At 48.3% G+C, this 22,471-nt stretch overlaps 13 protein-coding genes across 13 annotated transcripts; 6 read left to right on the forward strand and 7 right to left on the reverse strand.

Annotated features, from left to right (window-relative positions):
* Positions 1 to 355: 355 nt before the first annotated feature.
* On the forward strand, positions 356 to 1,499 carry N7495_008601 (slipin family protein; the record flags this gene model as incomplete). The annotated part of the gene is made up of 3 exons (XM_057211252.1): positions 356 to 551; positions 610 to 724; positions 779 to 1,499. The coding sequence occupies 3 exons, from the start codon at positions 356 to 358 to the stop codon at positions 1,497 to 1,499; spliced, it is 1,032 nt and encodes a 343-aa protein (XP_057060795.1).
* A 368-nt stretch (positions 1,500 to 1,867) lies between these two features.
* Positions 1,868 to 2,887, forward strand: N7495_008602 (uncharacterized protein; the record flags this gene model as incomplete). The annotated part of the gene is made up of 1 exon (XM_057211253.1): positions 1,868 to 2,887. One exon carries the CDS (start codon positions 1,868 to 1,870, stop codon positions 2,885 to 2,887), a length of 1,020 nt encoding a protein of 339 aa, XP_057060796.1.
* A 234-nt stretch (positions 2,888 to 3,121) lies between these two features.
* On the forward strand, positions 3,122 to 5,006 carry N7495_008603 (glycosyltransferase domain-containing protein; the record flags this gene model as incomplete). The annotated part of the gene is made up of 2 exons (XM_057211254.1): positions 3,122 to 3,295; positions 3,387 to 5,006. The coding sequence occupies 2 exons, from the start codon at positions 3,122 to 3,124 to the stop codon at positions 5,004 to 5,006; spliced, it is 1,794 nt and encodes a 597-aa protein (XP_057060797.1).
* Positions 5,007 to 5,465: 459 nt separating this feature from the next.
* N7495_008604 (uncharacterized protein) lies at positions 5,466 to 6,298 on the reverse strand (the record flags this gene model as incomplete). The annotated part of the gene is made up of 3 exons (XM_057211255.1): positions 5,466 to 5,999; positions 6,076 to 6,234; positions 6,293 to 6,298. The coding sequence occupies 3 exons, from the start codon at positions 6,296 to 6,298 to the stop codon at positions 5,466 to 5,468; spliced, it is 699 nt and encodes a 232-aa protein (XP_057060798.1).
* A 508-nt stretch (positions 6,299 to 6,806) lies between these two features.
* On the reverse strand, positions 6,807 to 8,697 carry nop58 (RNA-processing protein NOP58; the record flags this gene model as incomplete). Its single annotated transcript, XM_057211256.1, has 3 exons — positions 6,807 to 8,236; positions 8,293 to 8,453; positions 8,573 to 8,697. The coding sequence occupies 3 exons, from the start codon at positions 8,695 to 8,697 to the stop codon at positions 6,807 to 6,809; spliced, it is 1,716 nt and encodes a 571-aa protein (XP_057060799.1).
* Positions 8,698 to 8,996: 299 nt separating this feature from the next.
* Positions 8,997 to 10,245, forward strand: N7495_008606 (H(+)-transporting V0 sector ATPase subunit d; the record flags this gene model as incomplete). Its single annotated transcript, XM_057211257.1, has 4 exons — positions 8,997 to 9,028; positions 9,077 to 9,165; positions 9,224 to 10,107; positions 10,162 to 10,245. The coding sequence occupies 4 exons, from the start codon at positions 8,997 to 8,999 to the stop codon at positions 10,243 to 10,245; spliced, it is 1,089 nt and encodes a 362-aa protein (XP_057060800.1).
* Positions 10,246 to 10,998: 753 nt separating this feature from the next.
* Positions 10,999 to 12,408, reverse strand: N7495_008607 (ribose phosphate diphosphokinase subunit PRS5; the record flags this gene model as incomplete). The annotated part of the gene is made up of 3 exons (XM_057211258.1): positions 10,999 to 11,055; positions 11,109 to 11,432; positions 11,500 to 12,408. The coding sequence occupies 3 exons, from the start codon at positions 12,406 to 12,408 to the stop codon at positions 10,999 to 11,001; spliced, it is 1,290 nt and encodes a 429-aa protein (XP_057060801.1).
* A 686-nt stretch (positions 12,409 to 13,094) lies between these two features.
* N7495_008608 (ubiquitin-like protein HUB1) lies at positions 13,095 to 13,804 on the reverse strand (the record flags this gene model as incomplete). Its single annotated transcript, XM_057211259.1, has 3 exons — positions 13,095 to 13,116; positions 13,179 to 13,317; positions 13,381 to 13,804. The coding sequence occupies 3 exons, from the start codon at positions 13,802 to 13,804 to the stop codon at positions 13,095 to 13,097; spliced, it is 585 nt and encodes a 194-aa protein (XP_057060802.1).
* Positions 13,805 to 14,039: 235 nt separating this feature from the next.
* On the forward strand, positions 14,040 to 14,773 carry N7495_008609 (PIG-H family GPI synthesis protein; the record flags this gene model as incomplete). Its single annotated transcript, XM_057211260.1, has 3 exons — positions 14,040 to 14,373; positions 14,436 to 14,671; positions 14,696 to 14,773. 3 exons carry the CDS (start codon positions 14,040 to 14,042, stop codon positions 14,771 to 14,773), a joined length of 648 nt encoding a protein of 215 aa, XP_057060803.1.
* Positions 14,774 to 14,806: 33 nt separating this feature from the next.
* On the reverse strand, positions 14,807 to 16,654 carry N7495_008610 (pseudouridine synthase DEG1; the record flags this gene model as incomplete). The annotated part of the gene is made up of 1 exon (XM_057211261.1): positions 14,807 to 16,654. One exon carries the CDS (start codon positions 16,652 to 16,654, stop codon positions 14,807 to 14,809), a length of 1,848 nt encoding a protein of 615 aa, XP_057060804.1.
* Positions 16,655 to 17,145: 491 nt separating this feature from the next.
* Positions 17,146 to 17,976, forward strand: N7495_008611 (uncharacterized protein; the record flags this gene model as incomplete). The annotated part of the gene is made up of 4 exons (XM_057211262.1): positions 17,146 to 17,231; positions 17,342 to 17,579; positions 17,637 to 17,756; positions 17,815 to 17,976. The coding sequence occupies 4 exons, from the start codon at positions 17,146 to 17,148 to the stop codon at positions 17,974 to 17,976; spliced, it is 606 nt and encodes a 201-aa protein (XP_057060805.1).
* Positions 17,977 to 18,978: 1,002 nt separating this feature from the next.
* On the reverse strand, positions 18,979 to 19,978 carry N7495_008612 (uncharacterized protein; the record flags this gene model as incomplete). Its single annotated transcript, XM_057211263.1, has 4 exons — positions 18,979 to 19,158; positions 19,222 to 19,246; positions 19,401 to 19,658; positions 19,707 to 19,978. The coding sequence occupies 4 exons, from the start codon at positions 19,976 to 19,978 to the stop codon at positions 18,979 to 18,981; spliced, it is 735 nt and encodes a 244-aa protein (XP_057060806.1).
* A 1,445-nt stretch (positions 19,979 to 21,423) lies between these two features.
* On the reverse strand, positions 21,424 to 22,410 carry rps0 (40S ribosomal protein uS2; the record flags this gene model as incomplete). Its single annotated transcript, XM_057211264.1, has 2 exons — positions 21,424 to 22,165; positions 22,241 to 22,410. The coding sequence occupies 2 exons, from the start codon at positions 22,408 to 22,410 to the stop codon at positions 21,424 to 21,426; spliced, it is 912 nt and encodes a 303-aa protein (XP_057060807.1).
* Positions 22,411 to 22,471: the final 61 nt, after the last annotated feature.

Raw genomic sequence — 22,471 nt, forward strand, 5'->3', positions numbered from 1 at the left:
TAGCTATCTAACCGGACGTAGGAGAGGTAGACAGCCTCGTTATTGTATATTCAATGGGGTATTAAATTAATAATAACAAAGGGATATAGTTCAGAGGTGGAGAATATGGAGGCTGAGGGTTAGAACTGGGGCACATGAGCCGCTCTACCAGTAAGTATCGAGAATGGGAGCCCGATGGAAGGGTTAACCTTGAGACTCAGGCAGTACCCACTTACTCACTGCGGAGAAGCTCAAGCTCAAGGCTGACTGGTTCCTTCCTTTAGATCGTATTTAAACATGGTAACACCCCCAGTCACCCAGATTTACTCACATCTTCCATCCAATTTCCTCATCTCTCCTATCATCCAACTTGATCATGTCCGTCAACGGCAGTAACAGTAAAGCAGTCCTGACTGATGACCTTGGTCCACCACATCTGCAAAGACTCCATCCAGACCATGGCCTAGTCAACGTTCAGCCTGCTAGATTAGATGATCTTCAACCGAGATATGCTGCCAACATCCAACACGATACCGATAATCCAGATGCCCACGGCTGGTACTCGAGTATGAGTAAGTAAATGGAAGAACATGAGCTTTGTGTTTCAAATCTAACTAATGTATGAAACAGTGCATAGTCTCGGCCAGTGCATCGGTTTCTGGGGTGCTGTTCCATGCTGCATCTGTAGCAACCCATTCAAAGAGGTACAACAGGGCCAGGTTGGTCTCGTATCTCGATTTGGACGGTTAGTCACTTCCCCCGCACTTATAATATACTCGTTCTGACATCAGTCATTCAGTTTCGAACGATCGGTCGATCCAGGTCTGGTCAAGGTGAACCCTCTCAGTGAGAAACTCATCACAGTCGATGTCAAGATCCAAATCGTCGAAGTGCCGCGCCAGGTCTGCATGACCAAGGACAATGTCACTCTCAATCTGACCTCTGTAATCTACTACCAAGTTGTTTCTCCGCACAAGGCTGTCTTTGGTATTTCCAACGTCAGACAGGCACTCGTCGAGCGAACTCAGACTACTCTGCGCCATGTGATTGGAGCCCGCGTTCTGCAGGATGTCATTGAGCGCCGTGAGGAAATCGCCCAATCGACCTCCGAGATCATCGAGGAAGTTGCCTCTGGATGGGGTGTTCAGGTGGAGTCTATGCTCATCAAGGATATCATCTTTAGTGATGATCTGCAAGACTCACTTTCCATGGCTGCTCAGTCCAAGCGTATTGGTGAGAGCAAGGTTATCGCCGCCCGTGCGGAGGTTGAGTCGGCCAAGTTGATGCGCCAGGCCGCCGATATCCTTTCGTCTGCCCCCGCCATGCAGATCCGATACCTCGAGGCCATGCAAGCAATGGCTAAGAGTGCAAATAGCAAGGTCATCTTTTTGCCTGGCATGAGCCACAACATGGGGCAGCAGTTGACTGCCGGTGACAATGCCGGCGAGGGTCCAAGCAATGGTGGAGATGACGATGGGTTCCAGAAGGCCATCAATGCTCGAATCATCGAGAACATTTAGATACCAGAATTCAGACACAGGCTGTCTTGATATGACTCGGCTTTCGTTCCATGAAGATATGACTTTTACTCCCGATGTACATTTGCCAGATTTCTTGGTTTTTTGATCTTGATGGCTGGACGCGCTTATACCCACGCTCTTTTTTCTTGCCTCACTGTCCTGTCTTCCTCGGTCATTTAATCACCATAATATGAATTATCTAGCTACTTAGTCTAATTTGAATCAATTCTGGAATTAACTGCTTCTTGTAACATTAGTATATGATTAAGGCGGTGAGCTCCGCAGCATCAAAGATGGAGGAATGATCCAAAGACAGGGGCCTAGACCTTTCCGCTCTTGCATCTTTGTCCCATTTAAAGACCTTAGCAATGGCATCTACTCAAAGTTATAGCTCAACTGCACGCACCAAAGCTTCACACCCAACACCCAACTTCTCCGACTCGAACTTCGACCCCGCTGATTACCTCAATGATGCCCTCTCTCCATTGACCGTCGCATCACTTCAACTCAATGCTTCTCGAGCTCCAGGCTCTATACCCCTGACTGAACTCTCAAGTCAGGTTCAGTCACTGCTATCACAAATCAGCGCTCAAAATGTACGCCTGTCAAGTACACTCTCCCAGCTCAGCGACGAGATTCTTCGAAGCGGCGGACGGTTAGCCTACGAGGTGGAAGTGCTACGAGGAGAGACGATTGGGCTTTCTGAAACCCTGACCGAAGTTCTACGGGAGGATATTGCAAAGTTCGTCCCGAATGTCTCTGCAACAGCTATTCCCACCAGTCGCAAGACAGAGCCTTCGGTCGAGGAGGAATCCACGACTGACGAGGAAGAGACGATAGAGGAAAAGCAGCCAACAGCCACGGACCCGGAGTATATCACCAATTTACGCACGCTGAACCAAGTTCGATCGCGACTGGAGGATGTTGTGCAGACCTTTGGAGATGCGATGGAATGGCCCCTGCCCCCATCGGAAATATCCTTCTCCTCAACGTTTATATCCGTCTCTGGTCCTGAAAATGCAGTCGAAGGTGGCGAACAAGAAGAAAAGGGCCAGGAAATCATGAAGAAGCTGCGGGTTGAGATATCTGAGCTGCTGAACAGTGACGGTGGGGGTCGGGCTGGGTTGGATGCAGCCAGTCGTCGAGTAGAAGCTCTACGGACTCTGGCAACTGTATGGAAGGGGTCAGCTGAAGAGAAAGCTCGTCTTAGAGTTGTGGAGAATCTGCAGCGACTTGTTGAAGAGCGGAGGCGAGCTCAGAATCAGACTGATCGGAATCGGTCTAGATCGAGGCCACGCAACACTGACAGTGAAGCACCAGCACCAGCACCAGCGGGAGGACTATTTCGCAATCTGCAGAGATTAAAGGAAGAGATATATCTAGATTAGATAATCTAAAATTGAATAGTGTTATTCTACTATTATACTTGATGGAACGGTACCTAATACCGGATATACTAGCTGCGGGAACGTTAGATCGGACTTTTCCGTTTCCATCGCTACATATCCGTACAATGCGCGCGCAGGATTCTAATCTGAAACGCCCCAACCTGCTTGTATTAGGCCGTGCGACATGTACTGTATCTTGAACTCCTAGAGTTCTCTTGTTTTCGTTTCTTGAGTATGGCGTCCTCCAGGAGCCCGCTGCCTTTTGAAGAGGCCAAATCGGTTATGTCTACAGTTATGCCAATGATATCGCATGTCTACCACCGACCTCGAACCCAAAGAGCAAAGACCATTGCCTACTCAGCCATCTTCTTCTTCGTTGTTATTGTCATTTACATGACAGCTCCCAAGGTCAGTGAAGCTCGTCCCTTAAAGTGGAGATGTCTCGCCGAGTTGCGGGACAAGGAGAGACCGCATGCTGACTCCTTTCGATCTGATCTAGAGCATTGAACCTGATTACTGGTCTACCTTCCCCTCTCAACATCCATTCCCCGAGCGGCCGGAAGATGCGCAGGTCGTTCTTCCTCAAAGACCAGACATCACCCTAAACGACTCTCTCCCGCACGACCTGGAGAAAAAAAATCCCTACCTACATGTCCTCCTACCGGTGCAGAGAAGCTCTCGCGGCCTCTGTCGCACTATCGCATCGGGCTCGATTCTCCATTACCCACCTCCAACGCTCATCGGATATGGAATAGAAAGCCATGGAACGGAGTTCAGCCGCATGGTGACACAGCTCACGCGCGTCCGAGACTACCTAAACGAAAGCAAGGGGGTGAAGGATGGAGATTTCATCCTGCTTGTTGATGCCGATGACGTATTCTTCCAGCTTCCCCCGCAGATTCTTGTGAATCGTTTCCAAAACATCATCCGATCAAACAATGCGAGACTACTCCAGAAGTATGGATACGCAACAGTGCCCGGGCCAGACCCAGGCTCCCCACCGGTGAAAGTTCAAAAGTACACTCAGCGAGTTTTGTTTGGCGCCAGTAAACTCTGCCACAGCTTGTCGGGCGACCCAGGTTGTACAGCCGTGCCGGAATCGTCCCTGCCTCCTGATGTTTATGGCTGGAAGACTGATTCCCAATCAGACGGAATCAAGAATCGGCCTCGGTGGTTGAATTCCGGTGCAGTGATGGGCCAAGCTGCCGATCTGCGTCTCATCTTCAACGAGGTCTTGCATCAGATTGAAAAGCACACGAAGGAAGACCCCGAATACCACATATTGACACACATATTTGGACGACAGGAGGTTGTGAGGGAGATAGAGCGACTTCGGACAGTGAACGGAGCTAAAGAATGGTTCTATCAATTATTAGGGATCTCAGATAAGACCAACCTTGCTGGTCTTAAAGTTCGACTCGAGACAGGACGCCGCTATGAGTATGGAATTGGCGTAGACTACGAGTCGCAAATGTTCTTCAACCAATTCCTCTCTCGCAAGGACGTGGATTGGCTCGATTACAGCAACATCTCAAAGTCTTCATCTCTCCAAGGCCAGTTCGGTGTTCCGCGCGAGAGGCGACTTTTGCTACCAAGTGATATCGCAGCCTTGCCGAGCCCTTTCAACCAATCACTTTTGGCGAGGGAAGAGACTGCATCGCCAGAGTGGAATTCCACTCTTGATAAGTTCCCCAACCCGGATAACCACACCTGGAATCACATACCCCTCATGATGAATCCATACTCGGCCTCTGTCCCAGTACTAGCTCATTTGAATGGAGACCCCAAACTTCGCAACGCATGGTGGGAAGAGATGTGGTTCTTCCCATGGGCACGCGCCTTGATGCGACGAAATGTTCGCGACGCCCAGGGATTTGATGCGGCGCAGTCAGCTCTCCTAGGCGGCCAGGACTGGTGGGATATGCGCGGTGGGCGTGGTGGACTGTGGACGGATGATAAGAACTGGATAACCTTCTCAGAAGCCTGCGAGGGCCATGAACGAGATCTTTTCGATGACGACCTTGGTCCCTGGAACAAGGAGAACGGTGACCCAGATGCACCAGTCTATAACCGCTGGGGACATCTGGTTTATGGAAAAGAGGAGATAAAAAATGAGTAGTTTATCTCCTGGACTGATTTACTTTCTGATACCACTTTGTTCCTTGTCTATGGAGTCCTGTTCTGTTTTCTATCATCTTCGTGTTTGTATAATACCCTGGCTCTTGATGATCATAGCTGCCATTCTTTATCTACAATAGCGCATCATTGACTGCTGCCGTTAAATCATACCTCGAAAGTTTTTCAACCTACACATTCTCAAAACATTGGAACAATAGAAAAAAATCTATATCATTCTATGGAACTGGGGATCCTATGGTCCCGGATATCAAAAGGCGAGAGACTTGGCCAAGTCTCAAAGCAAAAAAATAGAGAAAAAAAAAAAGAAAATTTTGACCACCTAAGCCGAGCACAATTCACCAAAACTCCAAAGTAATGCGAAATCATCTAAAATCACTCTCGATCGCTTCGCTCGGTCCATATAGATAGCTTCAACAGTCATCTTTAAAAGCACCTCCATTTACTTAGAGACACTGGACTTGAGATAGTCCTTGTCAAGGAAATAGCGGATGTAAGTCAATATATGCTTCACCTCCTCATCGGAGAACCGCTCATCGCGATCCTCAACAATGGCCTCGAAAAGAGCGAGAGTACCACTTTCTTCATTGGCCAAAGGACCCTCGTCCTCCTCCTCGCCGCCCTCAACATCCATGGCCTCGCCATTGGTAGTAGCCTCGGGGGCAGGATGGTGGAGACCAACACCTAGGTTGAGGATCATCAGGACCTCGGATTTGGACAGACCGAATGGACGCAGTCTGGTGATCAGTCCACGCAAAGCCTGACTCATAGCTGAACGCTGTCGGGAAGCTGGCTTGGCCTCGTCCAAGTGAGCGTCGGATTCGGAGATTTCCTCGACAGCATCATTGCCAGCTTCGAAGGCTTCGAGAGCTGCATCTGCTTCAGCGTCGGAGAAGAGTGGGCTGCCGCTGTGGGGGTACTTTAGGAGGTGAGGGGAGATGCGATTGACATAGGAATGGAACTGTATAAAGTATGACTATTAGTACGTAGCACAGGGTGATTTCCTTGTTCTGAAACAGGAGGAAAGAATTGATCAATGTGAGTACACTCACTTCATTGACAACGGTGTTGTGATCGCGCAGATCGGGACGGGGCACCCAATACTGCAGGTTGGCGTTCACTGGAGGGGCGGGCACGGCGTGGGGAGGGTGTGAATTGAGATGCTGCAGAACCTCAATGATAGGCTTATCAGCCTTTTTCTTGTCAATAATCTTGAGGAGATGTTAGTTGCTGCTTCAATGTTTTAAATCCTGTTATATATGAACTTACGCGCATCTTGCTAAAGTATTCTGGTTGTTTAGCCACCTGGGACACGACCGCGGGGAGAAAATTAAACTTCTGCCGGACTTAATTGGCGGTCTGAGGGGCGGGGTGGATGGGAAGAAGAAAAATTAAATTCTGCTAGAATTAATGAGCGGCCTGTAAGGCGGTGAATGTGAAAGGTCAGCCCTAGTATCAAGATTCAATAGCACCTTCTCATACTCTGTAGTGGTGATCAATGCCTTAGAGTCTACATTACAAAATAAATATGTATTACAGTGGAAGAGATTGAAATGAGAACAGTTTATTGTTCTAACAGCTGAGCTGTATTGCCGGTAGTACCAGAGCACCTCTGCGCCTGTGAGAAAAGACAAAAAAGAAACAAGAAATAAACACAAGAAACCTTGCGAATCCCCATGCAAGCAAGTCGTGACCAGAAAAAGAAATGGAATCAGAAACAGAAGAGATATTCTACAGCAGAGCGTTGCATGAAACTTTTAGAAAAAAGCAGAGCATAAATCGCTTAGTCGCTGTCGCTGCCCTTGCTCTTGCTCTTCTTAGACTTCTTCTTCGACTCGCCCTCGTCAGAGCGCTTTCGCTTCTTTCCATCCTCCTTTTCAGCCTTTTTCTCGGCCTTCTTGGACTTCTTAACATCCTTCTTGCTCACAGCAGAGGGGTTACCGTTGGAGTCAAAGGTGATTTCACCACGTTCCAACTTGCGCTCGTAACGCTTGACACTGAGACCGCACTTGGCAGCCATCTTCTCCAGTTCTGAGGAGGTTTGCACTTCTGATTCTTCGGAAGAGCTGGCATCATCCATCTCTTCATCTTCGTCAACCTCCTGCACGAGCTTGGACTTCTTGGACTTCTTGGCAGGGGAGGGCTCATCCTCATCGACGGCATCAGCATCGGCATTGTATTTGCGGGCCTCACGAATAGCGAACTGCTTGGGCTGGCTGACTTCTCCGTTGGGTGCAATGGTGACACCGCGAGTCTGCATGGGCTTGCCTTCCATACCGGCAAGCTTGCGCTCTAGGTTGAAACGGGCTTCAGTACCCATAGCAGCCTTTTGTTCCTCGGAGACCTCGTCACTCCACTCGCTTAGGGCATCAACACGGATACCGAGAGAGGCCTTGGCAGCCAGAATACGGGCCATCTTGCCCTTGTTGCGGCCGGTGGCCTGACCAATCAAAGACGCATGGTAGATGAGACCATACTTGGGAGTGTCGTGCTTAGTCTTAAGGGCGCGGAAGAGGGCCTTCTCAGCACCGAGAATCTGCAGAGTACTAGCGGGGCTCTTGGCAAGGCTGTTCAAGCTGCCAGCGTGGGCAATGAGGCGGGCACCAACAAGGTCACCGACAAGAGCAGTCAGGTTGGGGGCAATGGCTTGCATACGAGCAGTCAGGTACTCGCCAAGCTGGCGGCGATAGTCATGCAGGTTGATGACTTCGTCAGCGAGAGCCTGGATGGTCTCCAGATCCTCATTTTGGATCTCTGTACCCATGGAGTGGGCGGCAGCCTCCTTCACGACATTCGAAAGCTCATCGGGAAGGATGTCGGACAGATCAGCATCCTTGGTGATGCTGGAACGCAAGCCCTTCTGCACAACGAGCCGGGAGTAGGCAATGTTGTCATTAAGAATCTTGGCGAGCTCGGGGAAGTGCCATCCGTACCACTCCTTCACACGCATAGCATAGATATTGAGTTCCTTGTCAAGGTCGTCCAACAGGCCAATGGCCTGAACAACCATGGTATCGATCTTATCAGTTGAGAACTTGAGCTTGTGGCGGGCAAGCGAGTGAGAAAGACCCAGGGCCATGGTGGACAGGCCATTAGGGCCCAGAGTGGGGATGAGAGCAGTCAAGTTCTCACGAATGGCACGGAAGGCATCGGCCGTGGTGGTGTCAGCAATCAGTTGGAGAGAAAGACCGGGCAGCTTGCCAATGGCGTTTGCTAGAGGGTATCAATGTAAGTGACTGATGTATTTTCCATCTGACAGATGAACATACCAAGCTTAGGATCGGCAACGGCAAGCGAAGCCTTCTTTTCGTCCTTGAGCACATCCAAGAGAGAGGCAAGGCGAGGAGTGACCTTGCTCTCAACCAAAGAAGTAGCTTCCTCGACAGCAGCGGCGGCACTATCGAACTTGGTGAATTTCTTCAGCTTGAAGCTGCGCGAAGCATTAGCATTTGCAACAAATTTTTGCGCCCGCATATCAAATTGTTTCCCCTCCCACAAGACTTTTTTTTTTTTCACTCGATCTCGCAGTAGAAATGACGGGAGACCTACAGATCCAAGACTCCCTCGGCAGTGTTGGCATTCTCAGGGAGTTGTTCACGCTTGAAAAGCTTCTTATCTTTCGCCTTCAGCAGAGCGTAACCGGCGCTGGTCTCAGTAAGGATGAACAAAGACATTGTGGGCGACGGTCAGAAAAAAATGTGGATGAAACAATTGGATTGAAGAACGAGAGGGTCCCAGTCTTGCCGCAAAGAAAAGAAAGGTAGAAAAGGTGTGGACCGACGACTCATGCACCGTTGAGGAAAATCTAGAAATTTTGCACGGAAAAGAAAAAGTGGAAAACCGAAGTGCCACATGTGGCTAGTGCATTATATAAGCATCGCGCATGGTGCTGAACGGCGAAGCTACAGCATTGGCATTGACTTTACGAAGAGTTGCGACTGTTCCCTCATTCCTCTTTCTCAAACCGTACACAATGGAGGGTCTCTTTTTCAATGTTAATGCTGGGTAATTATCTCTGATTCTAGTTGTTATACGACTTCTAACTCCTTCAAGATATGTCGAGGGCGTTGTTCGTGGTTATCGGAACAGCCTTCTGACTGGCCAGAACTACTCCAACTTGACACAATGCGAGAGTATTGATGGTACGCACCTTCCAATAATCCGGTAATACTTAACCAGCTCTAACCATATACTTCGTAGATGTGAAGCTCCAGCTGGGCCCATCCTATGGCGACTTTCTCGCATCTCTTCCCCCGAACCCCTCTACCTCCGCTCTCGCAGGCAAGATGACCGACAAGCTGGTCTCTGAATTCCGATATCTAGTTGCGCAGTCGACCGGGTCGACTGCTAAGTTCCTTGAATATCTCACCTATGGGTACATGATCGACAATATCGCCCTTCTGATCACTGGTACTCTGCATGAGCGCGATACTCGGGAACTCCTGGAGCGATGCCACCCACTGGGCTGGTTCGAAACCTTGCCCGTTTTGTGTGTTGCAACCAATATTGAGGAGCTTTATAATTCGGTCCTGGTCGAGACCTCCCTGGCCCCGTACTTCAAGGAGAGCCTCAGCCACCAGGATCTGGACGAGTTGAACATCGAGATCATTCGCAACACTCTGTACAAGAACTACTTGGAAGATTTCAATAACTTTATCAACACCCACTCTGATTTCACCGGTCCTACTCGAGATATCATGTCGGAAATTTTACAGTTCGAGGCTGATCGCCGCTCCATCAACATCACCCTTAACTCATTTGGAACCGAGCTCTCGAAACAAGAGCGGAGAAAGCTGTATCCAGAATTCGGCAAGCTCTACCCAGAGGGTAGCTTGATGCTCTCTCGTGCTGAGGATGTCGAGGGAGTGGCTCTGGCTGTCAGCGCAGTCGCAGACTACAAGGCATTCTTCGATTCCGTTGGTTTGAGCCAGGGTGGTGGTCTTGGAGGCATGGGTGGTGGCCCGGCCGACGGAAAAAGCTTGGAGGATCTCTTCTACCAGAAGGAGATGGAGATGTCTAAGCTAATCTTCACCCGTCAATTTACTCCGGCGGTGGTTTACGGGTGGATGAAGCTGAAGGAACAGGTAAGACCACCAATTATAGAAACCATTATACGATCTGAAGCTTACAACTACCAGGAAATCCGCAATGTCACCTGGATCTCGGAGTGTATTGCACAGAACCAGAAGGAGAGAATAGGAAACTTCATCTCCGTTTTCTAAGCTCGTCCAACACCTCACGACTTCCTTTTCTTCCATCATTTCCTTCTGTACTTACCATGGCTGTTACTATTCTCTTGCAAGCTGCCAATTTCGTTGTATCGAGTACCCTGTTCGTTTCTTGTTTCTCAGTATTGAAGTGAGCGATATCGCCTTCCTGACCGGGACGAATGGTCACATATGTTTTCGGTTTTCTTGGCTTTCCCCCCTTTATCCAGCTCCGGCGTTTGGCAGTTTCGTGTTCCAAGCTTCTCTTTTGTGACATAGAAGAGCAAAATTTATCGAGTAGCTGGAGATATAATTGGTACCTGCATGTTTCTACTCATAATCCTCCCCAACCATGTGTATGCAACAAGGTTCAGCTTCATACTGCCCAGGTGGAGCGAATGACCGATTGGAGACAAAAATAGTAGGAAAAGAAGTCGAAGATTTGTAACTTTGAGTTCTGTTCAGGTGAGCTCAAGCTCATTTATGCAAAGACATGGGCAAATATAGCAAGATAAAGCACAAGATCCGGCGAGGAGCGACATGAAATCAACAGTACGAGGAGCTTTCCGCCATCCAAGCTACTGTGGCCATGGTTTCTATAGTGCAGTATAAAGAGGGAAGTTACTGAGAAATAATCAAACACGAGGTCTTTAGGACGTCAACATGAACAACGCCAGATAAATCCAAGGAGATTCATGTATATAATGCCAGATTCGGGAAGGGAAAGGCTGTCATTTTTTTGGGTATGTTAATTAGGTGAAGATACAATCAATCGTACTGGAACAGCACACTGATACTTTCACCGTGATGGACGCGACGAATGGCCTGGGGCAGAGTGGTTAGAAGAGCGGCGCAATATGATATATGGATAGACATACCTCGGCAAATACATGGCCAACTTCTAGGACTTCCAACTTAGGGCATAGGCGCAGGTGCTCGGCCTGGACCACGCTGTTGGTCACCACGACCTTATCCAGGGCGCTGGCGTTGATACGTTCAATCGCATCCCCGCTCAGGATGCCGTGGGTAACCAAAGCGTACACCTTGGAAGCACCTTCCTTCTTCAAAAGTTTCGCAGCCCGTGTGATCGTGTTGGAGGTGTCCGCGAGATCATCAATCAGAATTGTTGTTCGGTCCTTGACGTCTCCGACTAGCATCATAGTGGCATTCTGGCGGTCTGTGATCTTTGTGGGGCGGCGCTCCTGCATGAATTGTTAGTTGGGCTGCCAAGAAAATTATCTCCGATCTTAATAAAAAAGACAAACTGACCTTGTGGATCAGAGCAAACTCCATGCCCATCTGGTCAGCAATTGCAGTGGCGCGCTTAGCACCACCAGCATCGGGACTGACAATGACGGCCTGTTTATAGTTGGGGATATTGCGCTGAATATAGCTCTTCAATAGAGGGCGCCCGTAAAGATTGTCAACGGGGATATCGAAGTAACCCTGGTACTGAGGATCGTGCAGATCCATGGTGATGATGTGATCCGCACCAGCGCATGTGAGCAGATCAGCGACCAGGGTACCTGCCTGCGCAACCCACTGCTTGTAACCAGGACGCGGTTGGAATCCATTGATCTTGGAGACAGACAAAGCCGTGTTGGCGTCATCCATGCCATTGGACGCCGCCGACTTGAGTGATTCGGTAGTCTCGCTTCGGAGCATTCCATGGCCTCGCTTGACAGGGCTGCCAGTACTATCTTCAAGCTGAGCTTTAGCGAGACTCTTCTGGAGACTGTCGATGCCGTTTATCAGACCGAGGCCTTCGGGTTTGCCACCGCCGGGGGTGGGGGGCGTGCTCTCGAAAGTGTAGCCAGTATTGGACCGAGATGTCACGGAAGACTTGACAAGAGGAGCGCCAGCCTTGTCGTATGGAATATCACTTTGACGAGAGTAAGGGAAAAGAGGGAGAACAGCAGTGACTCGTCGGGCCGAGGCTGTCTTGCAGGCAGAGATGGTAATGAGGAGCTCCATGAGGTGGTCATTGACCTTACCACCACCAGATTGGATGATATATACGTCTTTCTCACGGACAGATTCTTGGATCTCAACTCGGGTCTCTCCAACAGCAAACTTGGACAGCAAAACCTCGGCTTGAGGAATTCCAAGCACAGCGCAGATTGTCTCCGTCAACTGAGGGTGGGATGTACCACCAATGACGACTAGATTGCGAACCATGATGTCTGATTCTTGTGAACTAGACTTTGGAACGGAATATTGAAAGGGGAGGATGTGGGAAAGACGTGGGATCGGAGTTATGGAGCGAGGGATTTTTTGGCAGTGTGTCAGAAAATCTGGAACGAGAAATGTCGGGTAAGAGAAACCGAGGAGTCAAGATCTGTCAGGAGTTGAAGAGAGTAGAGCGACTACCTCATAGTGTAGTGAGGAAGTCGGAGGAGTAATCCACAGAAAAGGGAAAAAAGCGTTCAAGCTTGTGTAAGTCCCGCGATCGAAAAAAAGCCCTCTATGGGAGTGGAACGAAATCGTTGGCTCCGGGTTGGTTGAAAGTGGAAACCTCAGGTGTCAATATACCGTATCAGGGAAAGTGCATGTCGTGACCACGCAAGGCCCCGCAGAATAACGGGAGCGGTAAAATGCAGGGAGTTTGGAGTAGAAGAGAAAGAGAAAAGGGAAAATGCACAGAAACGGTAGGCCTGTAAAATAGCTTCGATTACTCTGTCCAAAGGGACAAAGCGCAAAACCAATTTAAAGCTTTCTCCGTAAGATACAAATGTAAGAATCAGACCACATCCCACAAGTAATAGAAGAAAATAAATGAAGAAACAAAAGCGATAACGCTCTCCCAGACTCCGGATCCGTTGATATCATCAATGACCAAGCTTTCCCGAATCACTTGGAATCCATTATTCGCCAGTTCCGACCTCCCTAGTATTTAGTTAGTATCAATGATCGTCATGTTTAAGCATGAAGGGTGTATTGAAGCTCACAAATCAAGCTGGACTCCGTTGCTAATTCCATAGTCCTCGAGTGTCAACTGATCCTTGAAGGGTCGTTCGCCTTGGCGTTTCAAGAGGATTTCATGAGGTTCACGGCCAATGCGAGCTGCGACTTGAGCCTTGAATAGTCCTAGAATAGAAGTTAGTAAAGCCAAGACCACCAGGTTGCTAAAAAAAGGGTGGGGTGAAATACTGATGGGATCTGAAGCCAGACAGGGAATCGCAGCCTTTGTGCCGAGACGATCGTTGACATGGACAACAATCATGGGCTCAGAGGATTGCACTGTCTTCTTCACTTTATTTTCCTTCTTCATTGTATTCTTCTCACGGTTTTCTCGGGGTGCATCGCGATCGTTCGGGCCATTAGCTCGTCGTTGGTCGCCACGGTCACGGTTATGGTCTCGGTTGCGGCCTCCATACCGGTCACTGTCGCGATCTCGTCGCGGTGAGCGCGGTCGTTCACGATCCCGGTAGCCCCGATCAAGTCTACGCTCATCATTGCGGCTATCATCGTCGCGCCTCTTCTCCTTCCAACGAAAACCTCCAGAGGTTTTTCCTCGGCTCCGGCCACCATCATCCCGCCGACTGGGAGACCTGCTTCGATCTCTGTCACTCATGATGGAATGTCATGAAATGATGAAGAAGAGTTGGTGCCCAACAGGGAAAGTACTGATGTCGACTGAGATGCAGAGCTGAGGCACACGTGACCTGGACCTCTATTGAGCTAAACGTTAAAGGACTAGCGTATATCTATTGGCTTCATAGCTTCTTTACCCCGTCATTCCAACTGGTCCATGTCTACCCTGTAACGTGCAATCGTCCTTCGTCGTATTACTGCCGCCCAAACCCATAATGCCTGGTCATCTCCGGGTTGTTAGACCTTCTCCTACCACTGTTAGCTTCACTGTCTCGAATGCTCCTAATCGCTCTAGCTCCCCCGCGAAGATCCTCTTCACCTTTCAGATCCTCTTACGCGCCGTTTTATTCTGCTGTGTGATAATTGTCGGTGTCGCGCGGCTTCGTCTCGTCTTTTTCGTAAGAGAGGGCCGATTTATCGACTGGCAGAATGTGTGGTCAAGTCCCCTGGGGTCTTATGTTTGCCAACACGTCGATCCATACAATCCGTACGTGCTTATGGTGGTAGGCGCATTAGTGATCTATGGGGTTTTCAGGAGAAACTACACTGGTATGAGTGATATATTTGCTTGGATATTATGATAATTTTATGGTCTAATCGCTGCTATTCAGAGGAATCACTACTTGTGATTCGTGGTTTCGGAATCCAAACTTCGACCTCGTCCTCTACCTATCTTTCTACGGCTTCAACAAGGTTCATACCTACCACACAAATTCAAGATATTGTCATCCATGAAGCTTTCAAAGGCTTCGAGGTGCGTTTCTACCTCGCGGTCATTGTAGAAGGCGAGCCGAACGTTTTGGTGGTGTTTCCTGTTTGTTTCCCTATCGCTATGGACCATATTGGAGTTTGACCGGCTGATAATTTCCAGACACTGTTACCTAATCGAGAAATTCTTGAAGAGATATGGAGAGGCTCCCGACGCTGCCTGTATGATGTGAAGTCATGATATACTAATGCTGGCTAATGTTACATTCGTATTTCACTCTGCCGCATTCTTGGCTGCTTCTTGCTCCCTAACCAACTTGCGCTGTCTCGATACCAGCCACTTGGCATTCTGGTCCTCTACAGATTGCATTTTTGACTTGTGAGAGACGGGTACATATTGGCCACCAACTCGCGCATCATTGGCTCCAAGCCAGACCTTGGCACCTCTGCTCTGTTTCTTGGATGTACCCTGTTTTCCATCCATATTTTGCACCAGGCTCTGGTCGCCCTGGCTCGCAGCCAAATCCAACAGGGCGCCAGCCAAGATTTCATCAATTTTGCGCTGTCTCCATACCGACCACAGGCCGTCAATGACACCTCTCATGCCATACTTGCTGTCAGTCTTGGCACTCTGGGTCTTGTTAAGACGTGGGTCACCAGCATAAACCCAGTTCATGGCATCTTCTCGGCTATCAGAGTTCTCATCAGGAAATATCGTATCCCAGAGCACCAGTGGTGCATCCGAAGCCATCTCATATGTTGGCTTTCGCGGATTCTTTTTGACATCTAACAATTCGGCAACAATAGACGGAGATTCGAGGCCTTGTCCTACTAAGAAGAGAACAGCTACCATGTGCCTAACCTGGTGCCACAGGAAAGCAGAGCCGTTGAGGGTGAATGTATAAACTTGTGGGATAGACTCTGATGGGGGCTCTGAGTTTGACATGTCCACATCTGGAGTTCGGTCTTCATGCATCTGAAATCCCGGTCGACCTATGTAACCGACAGGGTTGGTCTTGCGGTCGACAAGTTCGATATCAGAGCGAAATATTATGCGTTCAAAGTTCTCAATTTGCTTGCTGGTGTCCAACTTGCAGAAGTTGCGGAAATCATGAGTTCCTTCAAAGTGTTTAGCGGCCTCGCGCATAGCTTCAATGTCTAGCCATCCCTCACGCACTTTGGCACGCGGTCCTTTGCCTCCTTGAATGCGGTCCTCAAACCCAAATGGCCCAGGAGTTGGAGAGAATGCAGGCTGAGTGAAGAAGTAGCGATACCTTCGCTCGCGGCAGGAGAAACGGGCATTAAAGCCAGGAGGAGGGTTTGGACACCAAGCTAGTACTCTGATGTCCTCAGGAAGAACCCTGTTAAGGATCTGTATATAGGGTAGCTCATCAGAAATATCATCCCAGTCCTGATTGACAGGTTCCTCAATCTGCATCGCAATGCCATCTTCAAGATCCGCCGCTTCATCTATGGGAGCCTTGGTTTTCGGCATCGGTCGTGCACTGCGAACTCGCACACCGATAACCTGACCAAAAGCGCTGACGCCACGATCCGTGCGCCCGGCCTTGGAGTAGTCACACCCATCCCAGTGAAGGGAGTACGGCCGCAGCGCTCTCGGCTGATCATCTGGTTCGTCTGCAGAAGTGACCTCCGGCGAGAGCAAACGAGTCCGACGCATTGCCTTCCATATCATTTCCTCGATAGTAGGAAGAGGCGTTACATTTCCATTGGTATGTTCGAGCCCATTGTACCGCTGACCAAGGTAGGCGAACTTGAGCGCAATAAACCGTGTAGAATATTTCGACGCATCAAATCCGCGATCTTCCTTCAATTGGCGAGAAGCTCCAGGCGTTTGCGTGATATTGGTCTGAGGCGAATACGCCCGCTTCTTGGAGGGATTGAGTGAGGCCTCTGGCAGCGGAATCGCCGGTTCATGCACATCTGTAGAAATGGGTGCCAAAGGTGTGTTTGATGATTCTGCCGGCGCTGCGGGCGCTGGGGAAGCAAATTTCGTAGTATGAGAGTAAAGTTGGCGCTCCAACTCGGTAATTCGATCGATCAGGCTGGAATTACTCCATTTTGTGTAGTCGGTGTTCCCCTCGTCGTTGAGATCCGCCATTTTTTGCGGCGCAAGTGGACTAGTTTGTAGAAAATTCACTTGTAACCTGGGAGTATATTGCTGGAGCCAACTTTGTAAGGATGGTCTTGTTAATTGCCTCCACATACCACTGTAGCCAATTTATTAGAGATTGGCTCACCTAGGTGTCGTGGAGAAAATTGATGCGGAGCCATATGGTATTTAATGTAATTTTTATGGTATTGTATTGTAACTATACTATAGATCTGTGAGTTTTGATAAAGTCCTACTCCATAAATATCGTATTTCAGACGAAGTGGTACTGAAATTGGCAGGAGTATTACCATAGCCTTATTGAACATGACTCACACTCCATAAAATCCGTGAATACTTGAAACTAATTGCTCTATAGTCGGGCTGCAATCACGTGTCGGAAACCGAGATCTTTAAACACGGCGAAATAGAAAATCCGTTATACCTCGAGATGTACGTAATTGATATGCACGTACAGAGTACAGAACTGGAACAACAGTATGACCGAGGTGGCCAGTCGTGAAGAGGCGAACGTAACTCTGCTACTCCTTGGAGACCCGGAATGTGGGAAATCCACGTTTCTATCGTGAGCTTGCACCTCTTCTTTTCCTTCAACCCCAACATATTGGAGAATTTAGGATCATAAAACCCAAATTATGAGATATTCCTTTTTGAATTCGGCTAATCATCATACAGGCGTCTACAGAGTGGCAAAAAACCAACGGTGCCCCAGCCAGATGCTGGGAACAATATTGACATCCTTAAGGATAGTGATCAGCCATTCCTATACGATATCCGATTCTCTAAAAAGAGTTTCACTCTGGAGATTTACGACACATCCAGTCCGAGCAAGCACTGGTCAACTCTATGTCCCGATATTGTCATTCTAGCATTCGACATCTCTAATCGAGAGACACTTACAGGACTCAAAGCCGTAAGTTCACGTCGAATAAGTGCTGTGTTTCGCATGGCTAAAGACATGTACCATTAGTGGAGAAACGACATTACTCGGTATTTCCAACAGGGCCAGGGCGAGCGTATTCCTGTTATGATGCTTGGCCTGAAGAGAGACCTGAGAAAAGAAGGCGAGGGTATCATCTACCCCCAAGAGGTACGTGATATATACACTGGTGCTAGTATGAAGACGATTAGTTGACAGCTTTATCAAGACCTATCGCATCGCGCAAGAGCTTCGCTGTGACAGATATGCGGAGTGCTCAGCTGTAACAGGTGAGTTGCTTGCAGAGACCTTCGAAGATCTTGCAAGACTGGCGGGGATGACGACAACAGATAATGGTGGTCAAACAGCAGGGGGCTGTCAGATCTTATGAATAGTATATTTATGCACTATTTTTTCTATGAGATTGCTAGACAGACCCCCTTGGCTAGAAAGACCCTCTGCCTGATTTTTGCCTAAAATCCCGGAGTAATAATTACTCCAACCGCTTTATTTACCGCTTGACCGCCTTTTATCATTATAACTCTTTCATCAGTGTCGGTACACCAGTACCAAGTGTAGAATAGCTATTCTATGACAGGGGAGGCTAACACCCACTTCTGACACCTATCACAGGTAACGCTTCACGTCCCTATGATATATATGTGTCACTTCTGAAGTGGTTGTAAAGTTTGAGTTTCATTCTTAGTTTGCCAGCTATTATAAAGTAACGATTTAATCACATGACTGCTTTGTTCCATATTCCAACATATATGAATGAGCGAAGCGCTTATAATAGTAGCAATAGTATATAGCATTGATTTAGTGACTACTATTAGTTTATTACACTAGCGTATATTCTTTATAAGATTCCAAATGTCTTCCTAATTATAGGCGGTCAGAAGGTCGAATATCTACACGATAACATCAAGGCACTAAGCATCTAGCTTTCGGATATCGGAATCACTTTCTGTCGGAACATGGATATTGCAATCGTGCAATACCATAAACCCGGAACGGAACAAACAGACCCCCGAGTCACGGGGGAACAACTATATTAGGAACTCAAGTAGCTACATGAATGGAACACATTTCACACCACTTTGCACAACGTATATACTAAGAATCTAGGACGAACCATACCCTTTTCCAGTGTATATAGTGCAACGTGTGAACCCTGTCCTTTCAACGTAGTTGATCGACACTTTCCTAGAGAATACCAAGTAGCATGGCCCTGGCGCCATTAGGACAGTTGGCATTTATGCGCTATCCTAAGCCTATTGAATATGAATGAGATATGAACTATCGATTTGAAACCTTAAGCTCTCTGGGAGTAAAGTGATATTTGATTGTGGATTATGGATAGCTAAGAATAAACCTGTAAGAGGTAAAAGCTTTAAGCTGGGGTTCCGGTCATAATGGCGAGTCGGTCGACTGCGAGACCACGCAATTGATCAAGGAGGAGGTCAAACGACGTATCCGGGAAGCTTCCAGGGAAGATGTCCGGTCCGAAAATCTCAGCACGAGTAAGAATTACCTGCTGGTTCTGTCCATTTGCTGGACGAGGGGAAATGGTCTACAAGGTTTTGATCATAAGTATCTTCAATAAAGTCGAGAGGTCTGGGTGACTCGAGCATACCTCGGTTTGCGTACAAACCTTTTGCCTATTGATTAATTTCCAGACCTGCAAGCTACGGCCAGCACATTCGTTAGTGAGTCTCGTCCAATTAATTAGTATCACCACACTGCAAACTCCTTGTGCCCCGTCTATAATCATATCACGATCTTTGAGAAGATCAGTGATGGACTCAGACCAACCCACTTCTATGGCCACAGTGGGGAGCTGCGGCCCATTTTGAATCATGAAAAAAAAGATCGGGCTCCTTGATTGATCCGTTGGCGAACTTGAGTGTCGTCCCGGTTTCGAAACTCAGGCGATCACTCTCGGCGATGGTCAGCAGATTGTTCCGCTCCCAACGCGAGTTGGACATCTTGATCCAACTCTGATATGTATTGTGGACAAAGCTTGGCATCGTTTTGATACTCAAAACGAAAGCGCTCGGATTGAAGGCTTGACTGATATATTCATTAACACTTATTTTTAATGGCATTATTTTTACATACCAGACTCTAAAAGTCTCATCGTCTACCGCATTAAAAACGCGGCGCCCCCAAGTGTGAGGAACTTCTGTAAAAACAAAACGGTAGGGCTGGTTGTTACCAGAAAGCGAGCTGAAAAAGTGTTGCTCAAAAGCTTCGACTGTGTCGAAATCATTTACTGATTTAATGACAGTCCAGTCGGAAGAGCTAGGCGTAGGGGAGATGTTTGAGTTAGAGGGAGCCTGGACCGACGTGCTCGGTGTGGGGGATACCTTCAAATAAGAGGATGAACTCATGGTGAGAAAAAAAAATCGAAACGTGTCATAGAACGTAGAATGAAAGAAGAAACTACGATGGGTAACTAGATGTCAAGCGGTCACATGATCTCTGATTGTTTTCTAGAATCATCAGAAAAGCCTATTCTTTTTGCCCCATATTTGGTTAATGCTACTCTGGGAACTATCACACTGAAGAAATCAGTTTCTCATGTTCGTGATGAATATCACTTTTGACTTGGAGTGCTGACACCACTCAGAGTGCTTCTCAAATACCTGTTGAGTCGGCGACGAGTTCAAGACCCTGACATGGAGTATTATATGTGAATAAGTCAATAAAAGTGCTCCAAATACTTCAGAATAAATATGTAGCATAATACTGTAAGATATAACCTTAAGTATGTATATCAGAATGCAAAACAAACTGAATAGAGGAATAAATATAGAGATAGAAAACTAAAGTTGAAATTGTGATGTGGTCTAGAATCCCGGATTAGTAGTTATTCCGAGTAGAAATAAATAAGTCTGGCAGAATTTTGGAGTAACTATTGATGCGAATTTTAGGCAAAAATCAGGGTCTGTCTAGCAATCTCCTTTTTCTATGCCACTTCTTAACGTCCCCTTCCGTATTAGTGCTCAGACCTTGTCGCTCCTTGCTCATTGGGCAGATATGAGCACGCCCCTGAGCTATCTGATATGCTCACTGATTCGCTCACTGAGCAGAACCTGAGCGTCGAGTAGTTGTCACGGTGCGACTGTGGACGTCGTATAATATGAGTTGAGATCGTTTTGACTAGGCCTATTCTGCGTTTCTGAAAAAGCCAACCTTGGAAGTGATAGTTCGAAACTATGGTCTGCTACAAGGAGAAATCTTTCTACACGACCAGGATAAAACCACCCGGCAAATATAACCTCTTTTTTTCTTTCTTCGTGGTTACTAGAAAACATACAGGGAGAAACCAAGATAACGATTAAGTCCACCTTGTTGATTGACAGCACAGGGCTTTCCCCCAGTCACAATCAAGTAACTGGATATCTTTCCCTCATAAGCGCCAGACAATAATTGGCATCGCTATTCCTCCCCGATGCGAAAACAAGAAATTCAAAAAAAGGTGCCGGTAAAGGTAGATCACTGACGCAAAAGGAACTGAAAGGTTATCGGTGAATGCTCTTTTTTTCTTCTGCGGTTTTTCAGTTTCTTTCTTTTTGCTTTTTGAGAACACGGGACAGCGACTAGGATAAACATGTCAAGGGAAAATTTGCGCAAGATGGTATATTCCATTCATCAAAATGGATTCCATAGTTGAAAAAAAAACAAATAAACAAGAGCTTTTCCTCGTTTCTGATGACTTGGGGGGCCTCGGGAATTCTCCCAATTCTCCCATACGGCCATGGCGTTAGGGGGGTGCTGACCACACAAACCCCTATTCCCTTTTCACGGCTATCTTCGTAACTATCGAGTGAATTTACCACTTGGCCTCAGTAGCAGGGGCAGTGGTGGCAGGCTGAGCGTCAGCCCACTCTCCCTGGGGAGCGGAGCTGGCAGCCCAGTCGGCACCATCGGCCTCCCAGCTGGTGGCACCAACGGCAGCGCTGGCGGCAGCGAAGGCAGCACCAGGGTTACCGGCACCGGGGGCGTTGGCATCCCAGTTCTCACCAGCGAAGCCGGACTCGACGGCACCGGCACCAACCTCCTCAACGCCGGCAACCTTGGCCTCGTCAGCAATCTCCTTGTTCTCCTCGGCCTCAGGGTCGCGGTAGAAGTAAAGGTCAACAACGCTGTCCCACTCAGTCTCGCGGGTAGCGAGAGTACCACGGAGACGCAGGATCTCACGGGCGAGCAACCACCAGACAAGACCAATGGAGTGACGACCCTTGTTGTTGGTGGGGATGGCAACGTCAACGAACTCAGTGGGGGAATCAGTGTCGCAAAGGGCAATGACGGGGATGTTGACGTAGCTGGCCTCCTTAATAGCCTGAGCATCGGTGCGAGGATCGGTGACGATGATGAGGCGGGGCTCCTTGAAAGAACGGGTGATGTAGTTGGTGAAGTTACCAGGGGTGAAGCGACCGGCAATGGCGGTAGCACCGGTGTGGGAGGCGAACTTCAGGACGGCACGCTGACCGTAAGGACGAGCAGAGATGACACAGACATCGGCGGGGTTGTCGATGGCGGCGATGATACGGGCAGCCAGAACAATCTTCTCCCTGTTTGTTTGCGCGACAAATTAGACATCTATTGCACTTTATACAAATCCCACTAATTTTGTTTTCACTGCATACCAGGTCTTGCCAATGTTGATGATGTTGACACCATCGGGACGGGTCTTCCAGAGGTAGGGCTCCATGTGCACCTGGAGGTTCTTGGAACCGAGGTGGCACTGAGCAGCAAGGAGCATCTCAATGTCCTGCGAGGTGGGGTTGAAAACCGGGGGAAGCTGGGAGGGGGCCATGGTGAGCGATTGATGGATTGATGAGGTTGAGAAATCAATCGTCTGGCTCTTGTCGAGGTGA

The sequence above is a fragment of the Penicillium taxi genome (genome assembly GCF_028828555.1).
Source record: "Penicillium taxi strain IBT 34144 chromosome Unknown utg000005l_segment0_segment0, whole genome shotgun sequence".
Taxonomy (NCBI): Eukaryota; Fungi; Ascomycota; class Eurotiomycetes; order Eurotiales; family Aspergillaceae; genus Penicillium; species Penicillium taxi.